At 35.5% G+C, this 23,928-nt stretch overlaps 1 protein-coding gene across 1 annotated transcript in view; it reads right to left on the bottom strand.

Annotated features, from left to right (window-relative positions):
* The window catches only part of ANKS1B (ankyrin repeat and sterile alpha motif domain containing 1B), a 410,716-nt gene that overhangs the window by 222,806 nt on the left and 163,982 nt on the right, over positions 1–23,928 (bottom strand). The window contains 2 exon segments of the mRNA XM_030447180.1: positions 2,597–2,640; positions 22,137–22,143. Coding sequence (XP_030303040.1) covers positions 2,597–2,640; positions 22,137–22,143 — 51 coding nt within the window.

The raw sequence follows: 23,928 nt of genomic DNA, 5'->3' as shown, positions 1-23,928 counted from the left end.
GGTGCCTCACTACAAGGAGAACATTAAGGTGCTGGGGTGAATCCACAGAAGAGCAATGAAGGTGGTGAAGGGTCTGGAGAGCAAGTCTTATGAGGAGCGGCTGAGGGAACTGGGGTTGATGAGCCCAGAGAAAAGGAGGCTGAGGGGAGACCTTATTGCTCTGTACAGCTACCTGAAAGGAGGATGTGGAGAGGTAGATGTTGGTCTCTAAAGTTAAAAGCAATAGAACAAGAGGAAATGGTCTCAAGTTACACCAAGGGAGGTTTAGATTGAGTATTAGGAAAAAATTCTTTCACTGAAAGGTTTATCAGGCACTGGAACAGGATACCCAGTGAAGTGGTAGAGTCACGATCCAGGTATTAAGAGATGTGTAGATGTGGCTCTTAGGGATATGGTTTACTGCTGGACTTGGCAGTGATGGGTTAACAGTTGGACTTAATGATTTTAGAAGTCTTTTTCAACTACAACAATTCAGTGACTCTGTATATGGGTATTTTAGACACAATAGAGTATCCAAGGTGACAGCAAGGGCTGAGAGATGTGATAAAACTTGGTGGAAACCTGGATGTCTCTGGAGAAGTAGCCAGAGGTCAGAATGGAAATCAGAGCAAACAGCACCTAAGAAACTAAAATAAACCAGTTGAAAAAAGGGAAGAGAAATTATTAAACTGAAGCTGCTTGGGACAGAAGCTGTAAACCAGCCTCTCTCAGACTATTTTCAGGATATCTTGCTTAACTGGATTTTACCAAAACTTACAGAAATTTTCTCCTTGCCTTAAAGTAGCAGATTTAGGTAAGAAAATGTCATTTAAATGCTTTTCTCTTACTGCTTTATATACTTGTGCGATTAAAAAAATAGTATCATGAGAAAACACATGAATCATCAACTAGTTGCAGGTCACAAGCTCCCATGGAGGTATTTCCTTGGTATTTCCAAATAAAACTCAGTTCTTTCGGTTAGAAGCAGAGGATCTGCCACTCATGTTTTTAAACTACAGGGTTCTATACAGAAAGACACAGTTTAATCCAACTAAAACATAAATAAAAGAATTGAAGCATCTAGGAACAGTAAGTAGGCAAACAGTGTAAGTGATCAGCAAATGCACTAGTATTAATGGGAATTGTCCCATAGGCCCATAATTGTCCATTAAAGGTCCATAACTGATAGCCCAGATTCTGCCTCCTTAACAACCTGATTAGAATATCAGGAATATTAGGCTGTAGAAAACTCTTCCCCACCATAGAGATTCATCCAGCTGCTGGCTCATCTTTAGTAAGTGCATGAAACTTCCTCACTGAGCAATAAGATAGTTTGGATTTAGGAAGCAACTTATTTTCAGCGAAAACTACTGATAGTGGCAGAGGAAGTAAATGCTTCTATATAGGTTATAACAAGTTCATCACATCCTTAAACCAGAAATATCTGCAGCAAGTCAGACCTGCAATGTCACTAATGCTTCACTCTGTTCTAATTTACCTAGGTTTTACTCAGTATGAGGAACACTGATGAACACACATCAATAATTATTTATACCTGTGAGCTAAGGACTCAGAGCAACCAGATCTTTCTATCAGACGAGCAATTCTGCTGTTGAAGCAAGTATGCATATATTTCACCTGAGGAACAGGCAAGGAGAGAATGGATCACTGTGATCCTGCTTTGTAGCTCTGCAGACGAATGGAATCTGCAGCAACAGGGAAGTCCCATGAGAACACGAGGTGAGCTGATATATGAACATGTACCTCTTACAGACAGTTGTGAATTGTGTCTTGATGCATCATTGTCACAGCTAGGGATTTCCATTTTCACTTGCAAACAACAGATGAAGGTGAGGAAGAGTTCACTTCTTTCTGGAACAAATTCTCAACAGAGAGAACTCTGACAAAGGCCAGGCAACTACAAATGCTCAAAAATTGCATGGAATAATCCATACTTATCAACTGTAATAAAAAACAGTCTGAAGTTATAGCATTTTAGAAAAAGGATTGCATATCTAAGATATCAGAGATAGAGAAGAGGCAAAAAAGCAGTACAGAGTCAATAAAAACTGCTATTCAGACAGGCTACCGTGAAGTGGACAGTTGTATGAATGCAGAGAAATAATTAGAGAGGATCATCATAATCTATGTTTTTTTATTCTCTTTTAAAAGAACCCCTTCAAAATATCTGTAGAATAAACCAATGGCTAGAAAATTTAATTTTGAAATATTGTGATAAGTTAATCCCTTTGAAAGAAAAGGGGAGCTGGGAATAGAAGTGACAGACATCATAGGTTTTTTTATTAGATAGTTCATAAACTATTGGACCTCGTTGGACCCAACATTTTATTCATAATCCATTGGATCATTAGGGCTTTCCTCTAGTGGGAGGTCCACAGGAGATAGCTGGACTTTGTACTGAAAACAAAAATTAAGTTCTTTTTAAAGCAATGCATTTATCTACTGGCCACACCAGAGCTTTATGCATGTCAAACACTGCCTACAAAGGTATCTGAGCCACAGTTTGTCTTCAAGGTATAACAGGCCCTCATGGTTCTGGTCACTTTGGTGAGTCAGGAAGTAGATGGTTTTTGCCATTCCTAGTGTGGCTCCTGACTGTGAGAATTACATGGGTAAGGTGAAATAACATGTCATGTTTCTCTCAGCATTTCTCACAGAAAACATAGAAATGTTGCTCTTCTATTTCACATGACAACAAACTTCCAGACTTCAGTATTTTTCACAGAAGAAATAACACCTAGACAATGATTTCAAAGACATCCACAGCACTGGATGGCAGAGTCAAAAGCAACAGTGTCTGCATTTCTCCTTTGAGCTTTTAGAAGATCTCTGTCTGTTGTTTCTGTTTTGGAAAGGGCCTCACTCTCAGCAGGTATAATATTAATCTTGGTGCAAGTAGCCTGCTTCAAACTGTCCCTTCTGCAATACTGGTTTTCAATCACTACAGAAAGAAGGCTTGAGCTCTTGGACTCAGCTTCCTTGCACAGAGTCCCATTCCGCTCTCTCCTCCCTTCCCCTGTTACCCAGAAAGAAAAGAGGAATTATTAAAACTGAGTGGCTCAGTTCTTCATGAGTCATACAGCACATACTGTCTTCATACACACAACACAGTAGGAAAGAGCAGACCCATTTTTTTCTCACATACATTGTTCTGTAACTGGGGTACTAAGTTGTCTCTCACTTCCATAGATCAACACATTCATTCTGTTTTTAAGCATCAGCCCATCTTTGTGAAGGATATTTCTAAAATATCTACCCAGCTAAAAAACGCCTCTTAGACCACTGTCTTGTATCTAATTAAATTTCAGGATTCTTGATCTTAGACCTATTCAAGAACTATTCTACAGAAGTTACCTTCTTGGTCCATTGCACTGAGCATGCCACATACTTTGGCTCTTACTGTTACATTTAAGGCAATTTGTGGCATAGAAATTCTTTTTTAATAAACCATCCAAAGTCATCAAATAATCAGTTCCTGCCTTTCATGTGCTGGCAATGCCCCCCTATTACTGTTCTGCTATTTTTACTTCTGCTGAGAAGTCATGAAGCAGAATTGAATTGTTTCAATATTACATGATTCAAAGGGACTGTAAACCAACTGCCTTTTTCAAATAAATTGACTGCTGTAGAAAAATTAACAATGTTATACACTATGTTCCTGAAAAAGACAATTGCCTGCATTGCCTCAAGCCCACTGTTGCTGCTATACAGACCTGTGGAGGTTCAGGATCAACTTGCTTTGAAATGACACTGATTCTTCCAGTGTTTTCTTTGATGAAGTTTTGTGCTGGCAAATTATCTAACCCACCAAACACTCTCAGGAGAACTGAGTATGCAAAATTAGTTCATGAAGTCAATCATAATTAACAAATAATTGCAGTAACAATATTACAATTGTTTTAATTAGTATATTCTTCAATTGGAATAAATTGAAAATCAAATTATCCCAGTCTCCTGAGAAATGTACAGAAGTCACTATTTCCTCTCTTTAAAAAAACAAACTAGCTGATCAATATATGAGAACACCATAACACATACCAGAGCAAAACCTATAAGATGTTGACTTTTTTCTTTGTTTTTTATTTTTTTAATATTTTTTTTATATTTTAAAAGAATGAGAATTGACAATGAAAACATTTAAATCACTTTTCTGATTAAAAGTGGACAAACACCTTATTGCTCTTCTTTTGCAACTAATATGAAAGAAAAAAGGGAAGAAAAGAAGAGAGTAAGAAAAGGAGGAAAAGAAAGGAGCCATCCTGAGGCTCAAGGACTCTATATCCAGAAACTTTTGATTAGGCTTTTAAATTACAATTGTTCCTAAAAGTTATTTTTTAATGTGCAAGGTGTTTGTATAATTATTCATTAGTTTTCAAGAAGCTCACGAAGATAGGAAGATTAAATGCCAAGTATTTAGTCAATATTTGTGCCTTGAAAGTATAATATTTTTATGTAAGCAAGAAATGCAGTAAGTAAAGTAAGTAAAGAAATGCAGTAAAAAAAAGTCAAAACGGTCACTTGTGGAATATGCTGCCTTAAACTCTTAGCACTTCAGCTTATGATATGTAATTATAATTATTCTGCCTATCTGCACCAGCATAAAAGAAAGGGCTGATGAGGTTGGTGGGAATTAGTGATATGCACTACGTATTTCCAAGGAGAACAACAGATGTGTTCTTAAGTGAACAAGGAGTGAAGCATCAACTGAGACATTTATACTCGCCTCTCTCTAGCCCAATTAGCAGGTACTTGAATTTTTTTCAAGTCTTTAGATGAAAAACAAGGCATTAAGCTGTTAAAAGCTTCTCTGCTCGGAGAATAAAGGGTTAGCCAAAATTCGAAGTAATTAGTATAGCTGCAGTACTGGCAAACAAAAAAAATGAATCTGTGGAAAGAAGAGACTTATAGGCTTTTTTAAATGACAAATTCCCTTGTTCCAGTCTTCCCTGTGTATATTTGTAAAAACTTCAAAAAACTTTAAAATTAACCCCAAACCATCTACAAATATATGGGGAAATATGCTATGTGTTTCCAAACCGAAATTAACTTCACAGATATGACATTTGATCAATGAAGTTTAAAAGTAAAGTTTAAGTGACATTTCACCTAAGTTCATCTAACCTCGCAGTTGGACAGCTAAAAGTCTGTAATTTGCAGGTAGGTACAAAATATCTCTAATCAATCTGAACTTTATTTGTCTTTCCCATTTTAAAGCAGCCCAAGATATACCATGATCATAATAGAGAAGTAGCTGCTGCTTCTGAAGTAAATGCTTGCTTCTTAAAGCTGGCATCTTCTACTGCAATTAAATCATACTTTATAAAGTCAACACAGCAATCCTTTTATTATATGAAAGAAAAAGGTTCAGCAGAAATCAGTCATTTCCAAAATTTGACACTTTTTGCTAGTTTTAGAAGTAATTTCATTGATAAAGACTGTTAAAAAAGACAGACTATCATGCTTGCACACCTTCTCAGATCTCAGATGAAGAGTTGCAGAGTAGTATGGGTTTTTCCCTACATGGTTAACCCTCAAATAATTCTTCTTGAAAAGTAATAACTATAAGACTTTTTTGGTATGAGTTCTCCTTAATTGTCTTGAGAGTTTAAGAGTCTGACTCACAGTAAGTAAAATTATTTTATCTTCATTGTAGTTTTGAAGTATCATTATACACCAAGATGTGAGAGATGTATATTGGTGAGGTGATTTTGCTCCTCTGTTGAGACCCCATCTGGTGTACATTCATCTCTGAAGTCCTCAGTAGAGGAGAGAAATGGACCTATTGGAAAGAGTCCAGAGGAGGCCCTCAAGTGTGATCAGAGGGATAGAACACATTTCCTAAGAAGACAAGGCTGAGATAGTTGTTTAGCCTAGCTTCAGGAAGACCTTATTGAGGCTTTTCAGTACTTCAAAGGGCCTACAAGAAAGCAAGGGACAGACTTTGTAGTAGGACCTGTAGTGATAGGACAAAGGGTTTTAAACTACAGTAGAGTAGATTTACACTAGATAATGTTTTTACAGTGAGGGTGGTGAAACCCTGCAACAGGCTGCCCAGAGAGATTTTGGAATCTCTGTCTCTGGAGACATTCAAAATCTGTCTGAACATGTTCCTGTGTAATCTGCTCTATATGATTCTGCTCTAGCAGGGGGGTTGGATTAGATGATCTTCAGAGGTCCCCTTTAGCCCCTACCATTCTGTGATTCTATGATCATCTCCTTGAACAATATGCACATCCAGTAGCAGATCCAAAGGAGTTAAAAAAAGATTTGTACAGATCAGATAATGCCCCTACTCCAAGGACACTAAGTATGAAACTCAGCTTTCAGTTCCAATCACAAGATCATTCTTTAACAATTTAATGTTTACTCAAGCATTTGCAAAAGCAAAACCCGTATGATTTAACTTAATTTCTATTTCATATTGCATTCTAAATGGAATATACATAAAAGCTGCTTGAATATTTTGAAGAGAAAAAAAAAAAAGAGAGCACTTTAAAGAAGAGCTAAAATGCCTGAGAAATAAAACATATTCATTAATAGCAAATCAGGAAAGGAGACTGGGAAAATACAGAAGCAGAAGCTAAGGGTGAATCTGAATTCTAATTCCAGGGAACTCTTGTATGCTACCAGAGTTGCACTGTTTGGAAAGTGCAGTCTTGCTACATCTGTATCTCCTGTCAGGAAGTTCATTTTATCAAGATAACTGAAATTAGATGTCTCTGTCTTTCATTTCTGCCATGCTACTCTCCCATATTATCACAGCTGATTTTACTGTTCTAATTAGGCCTATAGATTTGTCACTAACAATTTCTGGAATAAGTCATAATAATGTCAATATCACAATCATGACAATCATGGAAAAACTGACAAAAAAAATAAATGAAAAATTTACAGTTGCTGAAGTATCTTTGAAAGACTATATACCGACTTAAAATATATCTGCAAATACTTCTTAGTTATTCTACGATAGATAGCTTTTCTTTGCTATCATAATTACATGACAGATGTCTTTTTGTATTAAAGTTTCATCTTTCTCAGAAGCTTAGTGGTGCCAACAGCGAATTTTCTTAATATTTTCCATACTCACTGACAAACCTTTTAACTGTTCCATGTGGGAAGCCCAGCCATGCTGTTCTGAATTGTAAACTGGGTTCTAAAGACAACTTTTTGTTAAGCCAGGATAACCTTCAGTCATGAAGCCCAAATTATTTCAAAGTATCTAAGACACCTTCACAGTCTATATATACACTTATTCATTTGATGAGCAATCTTTTGTATGGCCCATGTTTTGACTCCCAAGCAAAGATAACTGTATTGACAGGCCCCAGGTCAAAATCCTCAGTCCCAAGAGCTTTCTTATCCTCCAGTCTCCAGAACCATTTGAAAGCAAACAAAGAAACAACATCCCAAACCCAAAGAAAGAGTACAAAGCTCAGGCATTAAAAGTTGGAAGCTAAAATTTCTTCAGAGTTGGAAATGGATACCAAAATCATAGCTGATTTCTGGACCAACACAAGAGAAAGTCACCATTGTGCAGCTTTGAAGAAAAATCTTCAAGAGCTCCAATAACATCTGAAAAAGTGCAGGTCAAGGAGGCAAAGCCCAACCAAGCAACAATTTGAAAAGAAGCCAGAATGGTCAAAGTGCAGGAGCAGAATATGAAAGGAATTTTTTTCTGTTTCATGAACCCATGCCTTTCTTTTGAAGATGTGGTCTATACCAGACAAAATCCCAAACACACATGCCCACTACTACATAGACTTATTTTTGGCAGCAGAAATATTGTAAATTTTAATATAATCATGTATACTCTTAGAGAATCTACTTTTCCTTATGCTAACCTTACAGAGAAAACTTCAACCTAAAAATGTATTTTCATAAACCTCATAAAGTTCCAAAAGCATTCGTGGAGGTTGCACCAAATAAACAGATGGAGTTAGAGGGGAAAAGGGAAAACAGTTTAACCAGGTAAAGGAGTCATGACCTAGATGAGGGGACAGAGTGTATCCTCGGTAAGTTTGCTGATGACACAAAACTGGGAGGAGTGGCCAACACACCAGAGGGCTGAGCTGCCATCCAGTGTGACCTAAACGGGCTGCAGATCAGGACAGAGAAGACCTTGATGAGATTCAATAAGGGCAAATGTAAGGTTCTGCATCAGGGGAAGAATAATCCCCTGCATCAGTATAGATATCTGGTGTGTCAGACTGTCTACTGTTTTGTTCTAACACAAACAGGCTCTCTAGGGTCCTTTTTAGCCATTTTTAGTGTAAGCAGAGCTACGTTCTAGCTGTACAGTGTTTCTAGTTCTACAGTGTTCATTTAAAAGTTTATTTATTGTACTTGCAGCAGCTGCTAAGAGAAAATTGGAAAAAAATTGTATCAGGAGTCTGCAATGTTTTCATGAGTCCCAAGTTCAATAAAATACCTGACCCTTTTTTGTTCTTTTCCACAGCAATCCAGTTAGCTCTTAGACTTCTACTCATCACCACATTTTTGTAATAAAAAACCCCACATTCATCTTCTTTAATACTGGCAAACAAGTCTTCCTGAACATCTCTGACTTATCTGACCATGTTTCAGAAGCTGTGGCTAGCAATATTTATCTAGAAGAGGCATTTTGAAGAAAACATAATGTTATAAATCCCTTATATACATTTCTAGGTAACCAGGCAGTTATCGACCTTATTGCTTAGAGTCTAATATAATTTGAGGTCACCTGAGCGACCAAAATAATTTCATTCCATATGAAAAGTTGCATCACTTGAAATTTAATATCTGCCTCTGTTACGAGAGCCACACAGAAAACAGGGGAATCAAAGAGCTATCAATACATCTGTGAAGCTTCCATGAAAACATTTTTCTTTTAATCTTTCCAATGCACAGCTCCAGCTTCCTAAGCAGGGCATCAACCCTGTGCGTTGCAATCTTCCCTCATTGCTCAAAATTACAATCCCAATCCATATCACCAGTCTTCTCCTGTGTCCTACACATTTCATCTTCCTAGAAAATTACTCCATCCTTATTCTAACATGTCATCTCTGCACACCAAACATCACTACTGCACAGCCATGGAATTTGTTTTATCTAACTCTAAGGAATAAACTGTAAGTCTAATATCACAGTGCGACGTCATGGCAAAACAGATGTTAAGGTCTGAAGTAGAGCCTTGTCTGTCAACATAATTTGTGTCTATATAGTGCATTATGCCTATTTATTGGTCTCTTTCAGGACTAGCTAGTCCTCACACAGGTCTACAGATGAATTGTTTCTACTTCCTGAATTTTTATATTATCTTCATATGTTCATTGTACAATACAAGACTGTTGTAAAATGGGGACAATGCTGACCCTTGTATAAGAAATAATAATACAAATATATGTTTAGACACTAGATACTGTTATCTTACTATCATTAAAAAAAAATAAGAGTATCTTACAAGCCTTTTCTTCATTGAGCAACACCTGTTTGAATAGAGGGGAAAAGGACATTTACATTAACTCTGAGTGATTGCTTTTTATTTCTAGGTCGTTGTCTTCTGTGTTTTCTGGATTCATTTTTTCTCATTCCAAGAGTGGCTAAAGCCTAGCAGAGAAGACGCTTGTGCTGTACTAAAACATGTAATTTGTATTAACAACCATCCATTAGCTTCAGTTCAGAGAGGGGAATGTGACACTAATGGAGGAATACCATCGTTAAAGGCTGTACAAAGGAACCCAGGATGTGGTCACTGCATTTAGTCCTTCATAAGAACAGGCACAGAATATCAGTACTGAAGAGTTCAGAGACCATCTGCAGGCATACAGAACTACATCCCCCAGAACAGCTTCTCAAAACAATTTAAGACATAAAGTACAAAACCCAAAATGTACGCTGCAGTAAATTGTCAAGAGAGATAAAAAGCACTTCAGTTGTCCTTGGTTCTTGCATCCCCACAGAATTCTTTGGAAGAAAATACCCAGAGGAACCTCTGATATACCGAACAGTCTGGAAGCTTTTACAATAGTTCTGCACTAATCCATATGGTGTTAACATCTGCCACTTTTCAATATAATATTCATTATTTCCAGTGACACATTTCTCACAGATAGCATGAATGGCTACAAAATAATGATTTTGTGATAATTCTGCTTCTGAGAAAACAAGAATTGGTGATAAACTGCCAGTAACTTTGGCATGTGAAGCCTTGCACAAAGCCTACTGCAGTCAACTAATATATGATGCTGCCACAGAATAAATGTAAGGACTGCTGTTTCTTAACATGACCACTTGCTTTATTTGGTTTGGGTTTTTATGTTTTAGTAATAATACTTTTTATTACAACTTAAATTTGTGGCTTTAATGAATAAAAATAAGTAAAAAATAATAAATTTGTCAAAGTATTTTTAGGAGCAATTAATTTTTCCCTAGTCATACACAATTATAACTGCCAGAATTCTCTGGCATGTTTCAGCAATAGATACATAGTAATTTAACTCTTTGCTTTGGAATCCTAGTATTATATTAAGCTACATTTTTCTATTCTGTTCACTCTATTAATATGTAGAATTTTAACAGGATGCAAAGCCTTCTGTTTAGTTATTGCATCTACTTATGTCACATTGTGAAGACACACATGTATTTAAAAAGCAAACAGTATAATGAAGCTGCTCAGAAACAGAATGCATACCTATGTATGGTTTATAAACAGATTATTAAGATTTCAAATATTGACAGCTAAATAAACCATAAATCAAATTTTGTTTGGTATTTACATTTCAGTATAGATCTTTTTTTCAATGTGGTCTGCAAGTGATTAGTCATTGTTTTCCCCTGCAGTAAGTGTATTAACATTTCTCATTAGCAATCAGGCCCACAAAACAGATTTATTCAGTCTGTATGTAGACAGAGCTAATAATATGATAAAAAAAATAAGAGCACTAATTTTGCTTTCAAATCTATATCCTGGCAGTTACATCTTAAATAGGCTGAACTTTTCTTTTTTTTTGTAATTAGTGGCATTTCAAAAAACTTGAATTGTCAAAAATATTTTATCTTGTCAACAAAAATCAATGTATTTTGACTTTTCTTTTTCTAGAAAAAGGCCAGGTTTATACCTAAATATGTATGTAAATATGAAGGTAACTTCATTCATTCGAGCTGACCAGTTAATTGCAACTTACGTGTGTGCAGGCAAAGCCATGCATATATGGAGCTGTATACATGGGTTGATATCTCTCTAAAGACTCCTCTCCTGATACTAAAATAGCCACAGGTCTCAATTTTCAGCTTAGCTTTAGATGTCTCACGAGACAAACCACTCTCATCCCCTTCCATAAAGAACAGACAGTCTATACAAGGACAAAGCAAAATCATCAGCTACTTTAGCAAAAGGGCTATTTTCAAATAATAAAGTGCAGAGAGATATTGTACAGAGACATGGCTTTTACTCCCACCCAGTCTGGTTATATAAGAAAAACTTGTAGAGAGCTCCTGTCATAGAATCATAGAATCATAGAATTGGCTGGGTTGGAAGGGACCTCAGAGATCATCGAGTCCAACCCTTGTCACTGTCACTGCATTTCAAAGTTTTGAAGACACAACATGGTCTCTGTTACACTACGGACCATTGTGGCTCATGGCTGATGGAAGAAGAGGAAAGTAAAAATAGAAACCTCAAGCCCATCATCTCTCCTTCCAGGTACCAGAGCTGTACACTCAAAGAGAGCATCAGAGTTCCTTATCCACCTGTGCAAAAAAGTTAGGCTCCATAGTTTTATTCTAAATGCACTTTTTATTTGCTTAACCACTATGAGGAATAATGAAAAGCAATAAACATTTTCATTTTCTCTTTTAGTCTGTATAAGTATCTTTTTAAGATACCTTCTTACTGTTTTAATTTTTACTAAAATGAAGTGAATGTGATAAGTTATTACAGCTCTGTGGAAAATATTAATAAAAAAATTAAAAAAACAAACTTGCATGTGAAAAATTGCTTCAAAATGAATGCGAGATATCAAACATTTAAAGCCAGGAAAGGCCATGTTAATGTAAGATTTTCAAATTTTCTCATTGTATAAACTAAAAAAAAAATAAATTAATCATTTCAGCTATCAGAACCATTGCAGCTTCTGATCTCATGAGAACTATTTAAGAATGTGACTTGGTTATTGCTGATGTTTCACATTCTTCAACATACTCCATCAACCAAATTTTGCTGTGGAATAAACAGAGGTAGGAGATTTACCTCAAACAATCTGATACTTTCAATTTGTAACCAAGCAAATCAGACTGATAAATTTTGTTGAAGCATTGGGCCTGCCATCCGCTTTCTATTTAATCTGAAAGGAGGAGAAGTTAAGTGCTTCTTTATCTAGCAACAGCTGAAACATGAAAAGCACCAACGGGACTCCTGAAAAATATCCTGCCCAGGAGCCCTGCTTCAGGGATGTGCAAGATGATCTGTCTGCAGAGAATGTAAAGCTCTAACTGGAGTGTGTGATTATCTGCACATCTCCACATTACACACATTCTGTGTGTGCATCTCCCACCAAGTCAAACCCCTTCTTGGTGCTTCAGTTTTCTTCCTGATAACACCCCAAACGAGAGCAGAATTAACAAAGCTTCATGGCATCAGGTGTGTGCCTTTGGTTCTCTGACCTTACCAAGTGCAACAGCTCCAGCCCCATATTTCCTAGGAGACACCATAAAATGAAACAGTCCAGGTTTTGCCTAGCCCAGGGGGGTTTATTAACTTTATGCTTTATAAAGTGTGATGGACAATCCTTTCCTTTCATGGGCACTTGACACTGGGAGCTCTGCACGGCAGTGACTGCGTTCAGGCTACAAGTGAGGAAGAAAGCATCAGCCATGTCCCAATCCTGGTATTTTACTGGTTGCCTAGGCAACTCAGCTCCACTGCAATGAAATAAAACATGGAAAAAAGCAATTTCACTGAATGGGAATCCACTTAATTCAAAATCAGTATCCAGTTTATGAAATAGTAAGGTTTTATGGAAGATCAGACTTCCTGCTTGGTTTTGATGAGTATTTTATGTCAACAAAATTGGAAAAGAACTGATACCAACAACCTGTATTATTTCCAAAATGCATTAATGCATTAAGGAAGTTGGATTTTAAACTCGCTGTTCAGATAAAAATACTCATTGATATTTAGCAACATGTTCATGATGAGCAAAGAATGAAAATATTTTTGATTGATTTCTGTGATACATATGCATGATTTATGGAAGCCATTTGCTTATAAATTTCACAAGTAGTTTTATATCAGTAAGAAATAATGGATAAGCTCTTCCTAACTCAATTACAAAATTGATACGAGGAATAGTAAACACCAGTACAATTTTATCAAACCAAGGTGGTCATAGCACAGTCCTTGTACCACCTTTTATTTTGCTGATATAGTTCTGGACCACTCTGTGTTAGTAATGGAATAAATAATATTTTTATAGCATTAATACTACTTCCTCCATAGTATTTTAAAAGTAGTGCTTTACAATAAAGCCAGTAGTAACGTTAGCCACCATTCTATAGCTGAATCTTAGAGTGTAGTCTTCCTGTATGCTTTTAATTTAATTTGAAAAAACAGAAATCATTTGACACAGAAGGATAGGTAGTCAGGATCTGTTAAGCTAGAAGGGCAATACAAGCAACTGCAGAGCTGACATGGGTTCGCAGCCAAGAGCTCAGTATTTAGCATTTTCAATTAGAAAAACAGCAGATACATGGTCATTTATTCTGTTTTAGAAAGGGAGGGTGTTCATCTCAATACCAGGAGATCAGTGATAAAGTTGTTAGGCAAACAGTGATTAATTCCTAGCAACTATGTCTCAGAATAAATAATTTTCAAAACATCAAATGCAGAACATTCTAAACCGTAACAATGAGACAAACAATAAAGTAGATAGTGAAGCTGCTAACAGCTCTTTACATAAGTTTAGCTTAAATGTGAAATTCTAAGAACAGGCATTTGACCCAGTTTCTCAGCTATACGCTAAAAATACATACTTGATTTATTATGTATGATTTCCACAAATAAGAAATCTGACAATAACTATGTCACCTACTATAGTGTCTGCATTTCGTATTTTATATTTAATGTAGACATGAGCTTATACATCTTTAAAAAGAAAAGAATTATTAGTTTATTGGTATCTCACAAGTCAGCTTACAGACAGACATATTGCTCTTCTGTTGGCTATATCCCTTTCTCACGCATTTAATATAAATGCTCAAGAAGTCCCTATCCATATTTCAGCTTTTAAGAGAAATAGAGATTAATACTTCTTGGGGGTTTATTTTACTTGAAAATATGGTTGCTTGGAGTAGCTCATCTTTGTCTGTTTTCTAAAATGAATTGGATCCACCCCTCCATTTTTCAGGTTTTCCTCTGGTAATTTACTGTCAGTTCTAAAAAACAAACACAACAATCTTCTTTGAACAGTACCTTCATTTCTCACTATCATAAACTGAAAGACTTCTATTGCTTTCTTTTCACAATGCTGTACTATCTATAAACAGAAATAGATGTAATGATTCTCCTTGCAAAACACACAGAAATTAATGCTTAGAAGCACAGTAATTCATTCAAATACTTTGATCCAAATATCATGAAACATTTTAACTACCACTCACAGGCAGCTACCTTTGAAGAACACAATGGAAATTATTCAGGCTTATGAGTAGCATAGCATATTTTTTACCATAGAAATTAAACAATATACTTCCCTTACTTAGCATTTTTTGACAGAAAAACTACTGTGACCTATATGGGTAAACTGTTATCACCTACTGAATGATGTATGGGCAAGTAGAGAATTAGGAACAGTCACAGAAAAAGTCCGTTTGGTCTTGTTTGAGTTTCATAAAACACTGAAATTCTGTGTTGGAAATCCTGGGAAAACAGGGCATGTCAAACCAGGATGATGTACAAGTACTTGCTTAACTTTGAAAAATCTTTCCCTGCATTGAGTTTATAGATTTTTTAATTATGGAGTTACTTAATTTTATTTTCTCAATGTAACTCACATTTTACAAACCATGTGCCAATAATTCTATGAAATATTCCTATTATCCATTAATACCAAATTTATTATGTATGTTTCAGTTCTTTAAACAAATAAGCCTTTCTTGCATTGACTCAGTTTGTATAAATAAAGAACATACAAAATTTTAGATAGAAAAAGTAATCAAAAAATGTGAAAAAAAAAAAAGCCCAGTACTTTACATAGCAAAACTATTTAAACCAGAAAGACAATTGCAATGTTAAAGAATTTCAAGAAAAAATTCTATTACATTGTTATGCTAAATTAACTTGAATATTTCCAAAACAGTAACGAATCCTTTGATTAAAATATTTTTTGGAAATGAATACTTACATCAAGAGGCTATAGGAAATCTTGCTTACACTGAAGGAAATTTCTCTGTAACTAAATTAATGCTGACAGTTGTTTCATAAGAGCATGATGTTTTACTGGTATTTCCCTGAAGAAAGCTCAGTTTCATGATAATATAGCAAAAATAGGTCAAAATTTGAAGGATGAGGATATTATACTGCAAGTTTTTTAATGCAGGGAGAGATCAAATTTCCACCTGCAATTTTTGTCTTCATTTAATCTTCCCTGTAATAAATTACAGTACAATTGGCAGTGATTAGAGTACATTGCAATTTTCTTTTTAAAGATGCAAAAGGAGCTTCATGAACACAGCAACATTTTGAGTATCAATTTAAATTCCATGGAGTGAATTTTAACCATCTGGGAAATGCTTCACACTTAACTTATTTTCAGTAACTCTTTGCAAAATATAAGGGCAGAACAGTTTTCACCAAATCTTTCTTTACCACAATTCTACAATCCCAATATGCTATCTAATTATATAAAAAAATTAAAATATGCAGAATCACACTTGAGCTGTAATTGGGACAAGTTTTGCATCCATTTTGCTTATTCAGGCTTTGAGCTTCTATCAGTTTTATTAAGCACCTCACGAGAAAGGTAAATTCCTACTGTTAACCACACTTTTCAAGAAAGCCTTCATAGTTCTATGTTCAGACAGAAGTTTGAAGTTTGAATCCCATAAAAGAATATTCTGCATACTTTCATTTGCAAATTTTGCACTTCATAGCATTAAACAATGCAAAAACCTTCCAAATTCTGGATAAGCATCTTCTATCCTATTGCACTTTTTTGTGCATGGTATTCTAGAGTATATAGCATTATGCCCAGTTAAATAATGCCAGAAATCAGGATGCTGCTCAGAAAGGAATGTCAGACTAATTTCCAGATATTAAATATACTTATTCTAAACAGTACTGCAGATATTATATCATCAAAGTCATTAATGTTTTATGCAGAGAAAAGCTCCTATGGTAGGTCATTAAAAGAAAATAAAGAAAATGTGTCCTCCCAAAATCCCCAAACTCAAGCCAGGAAGGGACTGTGGGATCTGTACTTAAACTGGGATGGTCGTGGGTAGAAGGGTGGCAAAATTAACAGCTTCAGTGATCCACTTTAGCTATTGATGAAACCCTTTTGGTATCCTGGTCAACTCTCGAACTGTTTCCAAAATGATCCAGAGACCTCATCCTCAGTGACAACATCCCTTGACTTTACTTTCTGTGAAATCCTATAATCTGTACTGTCACAGGAAGATGTAACTGACCTTCAATGTCTCAGTGATAAAGATGGTGACATAACGCTTCATTGCAATGATCTCACAATATTTCAGAATTCGGAATTCATTTCTTAATGCAGAAAAGCATTAAGAAAATGTTCGGAAAAACCACATAGTAGCGATGTGACTATAGCTGTGATGGTCTGAACTAAATGTCTCTTTTTCAAATACAACATTTTTTTTTCAATTTCTATTTATATACTGATTTGAAACTACACAGGGCCAGACTGTGTACTGCTCCTGATCTTCTGTGTATGTGTGAAAGCCTGCCATGAGAGCTTACACCAGCTAGCAAGACAGCTGTTCAAGAACAGCAGACAGAAACTCTGAACTCTTTTCGTGCTAGGGACTGGTAAGATAAACCAGTCCTTTTTTCTTTTGGCACATTATACATTACACAGCTGAGAATACCAGGCAAGGAGGTAACAGGCTCAAATTACTTTGCATGAACTGCTAGTCTTAAGAAAGGGTAAAAAATACTGGAAAATGAATGAAGTTTTCTAACACCCCCATGCTTTTCTAATAACCGCCTATCCAGCAGGGTTCAAGTCAGCCCCTGCATTGGCATAACATGCAATGGACAACACAGCCTTCTCTTTCTCCTGGTTCTCAAAGGAGCTTGTGCCTAACTGAGACAGATCATCTTTGATGTGCCTCAGTCAGAAGAGCTTGTGATGACTACATGCCAAAATTTAGTCCATAATGTTTCCTGAATGCTAATTGCTAAACATCACATTAGGAGTTTCGTGTTATTCTATTTTTTAAAATGATATTTTTCCTGAGCAGAGATTGACTCCATATCTTAGGAAGCCACAGAGAACATGTTATTTCATCTATGGGCAGAGATAATTTTGCTTCTGGCATATACTTCAAAGTAATTTTTAGAATCTGAAACAGAAATAAGTGATGTACTGTGCTAAAATGCCCCAAATTGATCTCTACCCCTAGAAAAACAGGAAGCATGCAGATTTAAATGCTTTTTTAGAGCACAGAATAATCCCAAATCTTGTCAGTTAAGTGTACCAGTCCAATTCAGATCTGTTGTAAATCACTGTTCAGTCCTATCATGCACTTGTTCTACTTTAGAATTACAGACTTAGGTCAGAATGCTATCCCACTGGTTTTGAACTAATGTATTTGCCTCCAGTGTTTTTAGTAAGAAAAAGCTCTTCCACACTTGTAATTTTTAATGTGTTGGAGTCTGATTCTATCTGAAATCTGCTGAACTCAGTACAAATGTTTCCATTAATACTGATAAGCTTTCTATCAGGATCCTAGAGAATTTTAACTGGTAATCAGCATTTTAAACACATTTGCTTGCTGAACTGTATATATTGTCAGTATCAAATATTCTATGACATCTTTTGAAGATAGTCATAACCATATTTATCTTACCAAGTATTTTATTCTGTGAAATATATTTGCAAATCTGTGTCTATACAATGACTTCAAAGAATAATGTAGAAAATGTAACTACAGCATGTAATTACAATTACTTTATTAAAAGGCTAAATTATTTTTCAGGTTATGAATGAATAAATGGTAGCATGCAGAACAATTTGCTATATGCATCATAAAACATTTACTTGATTTTACAAAAAAATAAAATTTAGGACATCTTCATAAAATTTTCTGCTCTCTTGGTGGAAAATGTTCATCTAACGAAAAATTCATGAGATGTAGTTCTTTGTTTCCATAATGCTTTCCTGATGAAAGGTTTCTCAGATGCAGAAAAGAATGTATCGATGAAACTAAAGAAGGTGTGAACCTTGAAATATTGGGAGTTCGAGGTATTCATTGATGATGTGAAAAAGAGAGGTTTAAAGCCCTGTGCAGCTGAGGGGGTTTATAGCATTGATAAATATTCTAACCACCAAGGTGGTGAATACTTCTGCTTTATCTTCCTATTCTCCCTCCTGGTTTTGACCTACCTCCTTGTTCTCTTTCTCACATAGGTTTCACAGGTGACAGTTTTCCTAAGTCAGAATACAAAAAACTATTATTTTTTTCATCAGATTTCGTATAATCATATAATTGACATTTACTTAAGAGAACCACTGGACCTACTGCCCTAACTTCAGTTTATTCCAAGCTCAGCTCTGTTTCCAGGGAATAAATGAAGAGTATAACAAATACTAAGAAAAAAATGTCTATTAGATGGAAAAGTATTTGCTAAGAAATCTTTTTTTCCTGCATCATCAGTATTAGTATCCTTGAGTTATCAAATTTAGAACTAAAATTACTAGTAGTTGGAAAATACAGCTAAAGTCCTTCTACTGCTTTGTGCACTTTTTTCCTAATACTACCTTAGTGACAGCATTTAACAATCAATTTTTTGAGCTTAATTTGCTTATAGACAGGATGCTGATCTCACAAGACCTATTATCTGTGTTGCTGAGGCAGAATTTAAGTATACACAGACTGATGAATGGGTTGGTCTTTGGTCTAAATAATTGTAGATCAGAATCAGCATGTGAATACAGTGTTTAATAACACTTGTCTGTCTTGTCTGTTGTGATGCAAAATAGCAGAACCAAAGGAAAGACCAGTCTGAATGCATTTCTGAGTGACCTGCCCTAGTTTTGGTACTGCTCTGACATATGGGTTTGGACACAGTGATCTTCAGAGGTCCCTTCCAACCCCTGACATTTTGTGATTCTGTGAAAGTTCGTACCCAGTAACGAAGATTGGTTTGTAATTCTTAGGAAGAGTGCATTTAACTCCCATAAAAACAAATAAAGTTCTCATAAGGAAAACACAACTCAGTATCTCATTATAATGAGAAAGTAAAAATTATTCAAGCCATAATAATCTTTGGTTCTTTAAATACCAAATGGTGAAAAGGGGAAACAACTATATGATACTTCCTGAAGTAATTGTGTTTATCTATGTAGTCAATAAAATTATTTAAGACAACCTAGTATCATCCATGGAGTAACAACAGACAGTGTCCAGACAAAAAAAAGTGACATTATTAGACTTAAGGAGTGATATTTAAAAACTTCAAAAAAATAAAATATGCATTAATAGTGTACACATCATCAAGATTCCAGGTAAGCAACACCATGACATATTATTGTACTACATTTTGTGGAGTGGTTTGCTTTCACTGCTGAAGAAAAAAATACTTCCCCATGGCTACTGTTGCTATAGGTGATGTTTCAATTGCTGCTATACTGTGGAAGAATGTTCTTGAAAGAAAGCATCTGTCAGATCAGAATTTTCTGAAATCCTGAAATAATTGTAAGTCTGATTATTTCCTGAAACAATCACAAGTCTGATTATGATACTTGATTGGAACTTGAAAAATGTCTGTTCCAAAATTTTTCTTCAAACTTATTCAAGGCACTTTTTACTTTGGTGCTGCTCACCTTATCTTTAACTGAGATTAGTGATATGTCCATTTCTCCCTCCCCATCCTTTTTCAAAGTATAAATACATGATAAGAGGCAACATGTCACTTGAGCACCAATGCTCTTGTAGCGACTGGCTATGAGTAAACTCTTAACACTCCTACATGGATGGTAAGGAACAGCACTACAGCTTTATTCCCCTGTGAAGTAGATTAATTCAACATTTGCTGTAGAGTAAAAGCATGAAGCAGATCAGGTGAGAACCAGCTACTTCTTAAAGCAAAAAAATGTAGCTGCCTTCCTACATTCTTGGAGTGCTTCTGAGTAAGTGATGTACTGTCCAAGGAGAACTTCCCCTGACAACACAGAGACAGACCATGAAGGCAGATACAGACTGTCAGCTCCATTGACTTGGAATGACACGCTTGGGGGTTTTTTTGCTTAGAAGAATTATCAGAGTACAGAGCACAGCAAGCTCCGAATGGGAGTTCATCACTCAGAAAGAAAAGTTGGACAGATTATGATCTTAAAATATGTGAAAATAAAACAAACAAACAAAAAAAAACCTTCAATGCATGTTTATTATTCTGTGGTCCTAATCTAAAACCACCTCATAAGTCCATGCTGTTCAAGAGAAAGAATGTATGCTTTTAGCTTTCTAAAAAATGCCTGGTAATACAGGGAAAAGCAGCTTTCCCTGTTCCCTGAACATATTTTTAACAGCATTTTTCACTTGAATTATGTTAGCTAATTTCTTTCTTTCTCACTGTTGCCTTTCTCTTGCTTATGAAAATGGCATAGGATACCTTCTACAGGAGGAGGGAGAAGACCAGTTATGAGAGTCATCACAATTTTTCAGAGGGATGTAAGTGAGCAAGGAAGCAGGTAGGGCTGTTCTAATTGCTTGAATAAACAGCAAGCAATTGGAGTAATGGAACATCTATGGTTTTAACAATGGGACTTCCTAGAATTTATCATAGAAATGCAAAATCATAAGCTTGATTTTACAAATCCTGTATCTCACAGTCAGGCTTTCTGATATCCAGCATGGTAAAAGGGTCAATAAGAGCTTTTTCTGTAGTTGAAATGTTCATAATCTCTCTCTTTTCATGGTTTTCATCCTTCTGATTCTTTCATAGTTGATAGGAGCTGATTTATGCTGCAGGTTTACAGGTGCATCTACAGTAGTGCTCTAGGTTGGCTGGGAAATCTGACAGTTCCCATTTATTCTTTTTTGATTCATATCCTGGGGCAATCTCAGAGCGCATGAGCCATATTCCTTGTGGCTGAAATTAAATGGGAAGATGGGCTTCAATGTGAGCACTATACCTTTCTTGACTTTTTTATGTAGAAAATACCCGATTTGTTCTTCCACCATTTTAGGGTGTGAGCAAACATTCTAAGACATTGTTTTAAGATCCAGCATGTACATGATCTACAGGATTCATTTGAAAGATACCTGGTTTTGTCCTTTTGCCGTAGTAACAGCCACATTAAAATGTCTCTTAGTGACTTGTTGCACAGGTAAATGTTGATTTTTCATCATTTCAATCCATTTATCACAAAAAACATCCCCAACAACAACCCCCAATATCCTGCTATGGAAAACCAAAACCATGAAGAAAAAAGGAAATTAACTTTTAATTATTTGTAATAGAATTATTTCCATAGTAATATCAAATTATGACCGAATTACAGTATTAATTTATACTATTATATGGAACCCAATAAGCATTAAACCTGAATAAACCTACATCTACCTTTTATCTCATGTGAAGCTCATGTAAGCTAAATCTAACAGTGACAAGAGTGCTCTCAAGCATGTATATATATATGATGTCTGACACCTTGATAGCTTGAAAAATGAGAAGCTGCCAGGAGAGCAATATATATGAAGAAAAACCTAAATTTAAAAAACACACATACTTGGCCCCAGATAATTAATTAAATAACTAATAATTTAGTTAATAATAACAAAATATAATTTAAGCTAAATTTTAATTAAATTTTTTTTTGTATGTGTTTGAGTTTTCGCATATAGCTTGAGGTTTTGCATAAAGATTCTTCTTTCTTGACAAGTAAGCATCTGCCAAACAATAGTGCAAGGACAAATTCTCTACAGCCACTTAAAGCCTGATTGGTACCAGAAGCCCAGATCTTACTATCAAAGCTGCAAACTACCCGATACATTAAAAAAGAGACTGCAGATAGCATTAGAAATTATTGATCACCAGAAGTGTTACACAAACTCCCTGGTAATCCTATGGAGAAGTCTATGTTTGACTTTTTGGAGGGCACAAAGTGTCTGTTTCCTCTACTGCTGCAAATACAGGTTTTGAGGAGGAAGGAGTATATGCAATCCTGCTGCTCCTACAGGAGAATGTCTGGGGAGAGCAATTCTTAAATATTTTCTTAAAAATAAAATCCTTAGGATATGAGTAATATTATTCCTTGTGAAATGTACAGTATCAATTCAGAATTCTTCCTCAACAGGAAGAGTGACTTAACTCATCATGACTTAAATATTAAGAAATAACATATACAAATAATGCCTCTACAGTGTAAGACTTCAATACTTTCATTCCTTTAAATGTCGAAAAAGTAAATAGCCTCTAATTAGCTCTACAAAATATCAGCAGTAAGGGAATAATGAGAATATGGCTTTTCCTTCAAATGATTTAATAAAAGGCTTCTCTTTATATAAGAAAAATATTTGCAACAAAACAAACCAAACAAACAAACAAAAGCCATGATTCAAAAGAAAATTATTCTATGTCTGAGGAACTAAGAATCTTAGTTTTACAAACAGTGCTGCTGAAATGCAGAAAATTGGCTGGTATCACAATCTGCTGGGTGCAAATCACACAAATGAAAGCTGTAGAACACAACAGTGGATCCACTTTTCAGCCTTCTAAATTTTTAAAAAATTGGAAACAAAATATGCAATCCCCACATGAGGATTAGGTATTTAGTTAAGTGCAGAACTCATTTCAATAATATATTGTGGATACAAAAACTATAAATGGGTTCAATGGAGAATGGATAAATCCACAGAACATAACTCTACTAAGGTTATGTAAGATATGGGAAACATCCAGGAGGACCTTGGGCTGCAAACAGTTGAAGGCAGTAAGCAATCTGGAGAGATGTCACTACGCATTTTTATTTTTATTTATTTGCAATTATTCATTTCCCAAAGGCATTTATATTCGGTCACTGTCAAATATGATACAGGGTAGATAAAACTTTAGTCTAGCTCAGGCCAAATTTTCTAATGCTCTTAATTTATGCCCTTCAGTTTTTGTTAAAATTAGGATAATTTATTCATTTGGGCCCCCAACACTTCTGAATGAATTTTCAGAGTACAGCTTTGTACCTTCCCCAGACATGACCATTTGCCCCTGTCTTCTTCATCTAAGTCCAAATGCTCCATGAATCCTCTGCTTAACTCTAAAAAAAGATACTGAGCCTCTCAATTAGAATTGACAAAAAGGTCTCCTTTTAATTTGTACAACTTTACTATTGGAGCTGCATTACAACTAGTAGTACAAAACAAACATTTATACACAGAACTTGTACATCTAAGTCCAAAATTAGGTATGATAACCAGTGTTTCTATAGATAAACCTGAAAGAACAGGTATAAATTTTTCATCTTGGCTTATAGTAAGATCTACTCAGCCATTTTGAAAACATTAATGAATTTGCCTCAGATTTATTGAGTAATTCCTGCTGAAAAACAGGTTTTCAAGGCTAGAATCAAAATTCTGGATCTCAGTGTCTTCTGCATTTTAGACAAAATGACAGCAGTTATCCTAGAATGAGGGAGATCTGGGTTCAATTTTCTCCATTCTATAAATAGCATTGAACTGTCATTTTCTGCAAGAATGTTACCAACCACA

This window comes from Calypte anna, chromosome 1 (genome assembly GCF_003957555.1).
Source record: "Calypte anna isolate BGI_N300 chromosome 1, bCalAnn1_v1.p, whole genome shotgun sequence".
NCBI classification, from domain to species: Eukaryota; Metazoa; Chordata; class Aves; order Apodiformes; family Trochilidae; genus Calypte; species Calypte anna.
The sequence above is the reverse complement of the archived record's forward strand: the minus strand, read 5'-3'. Positions and strand labels throughout refer to the sequence as shown.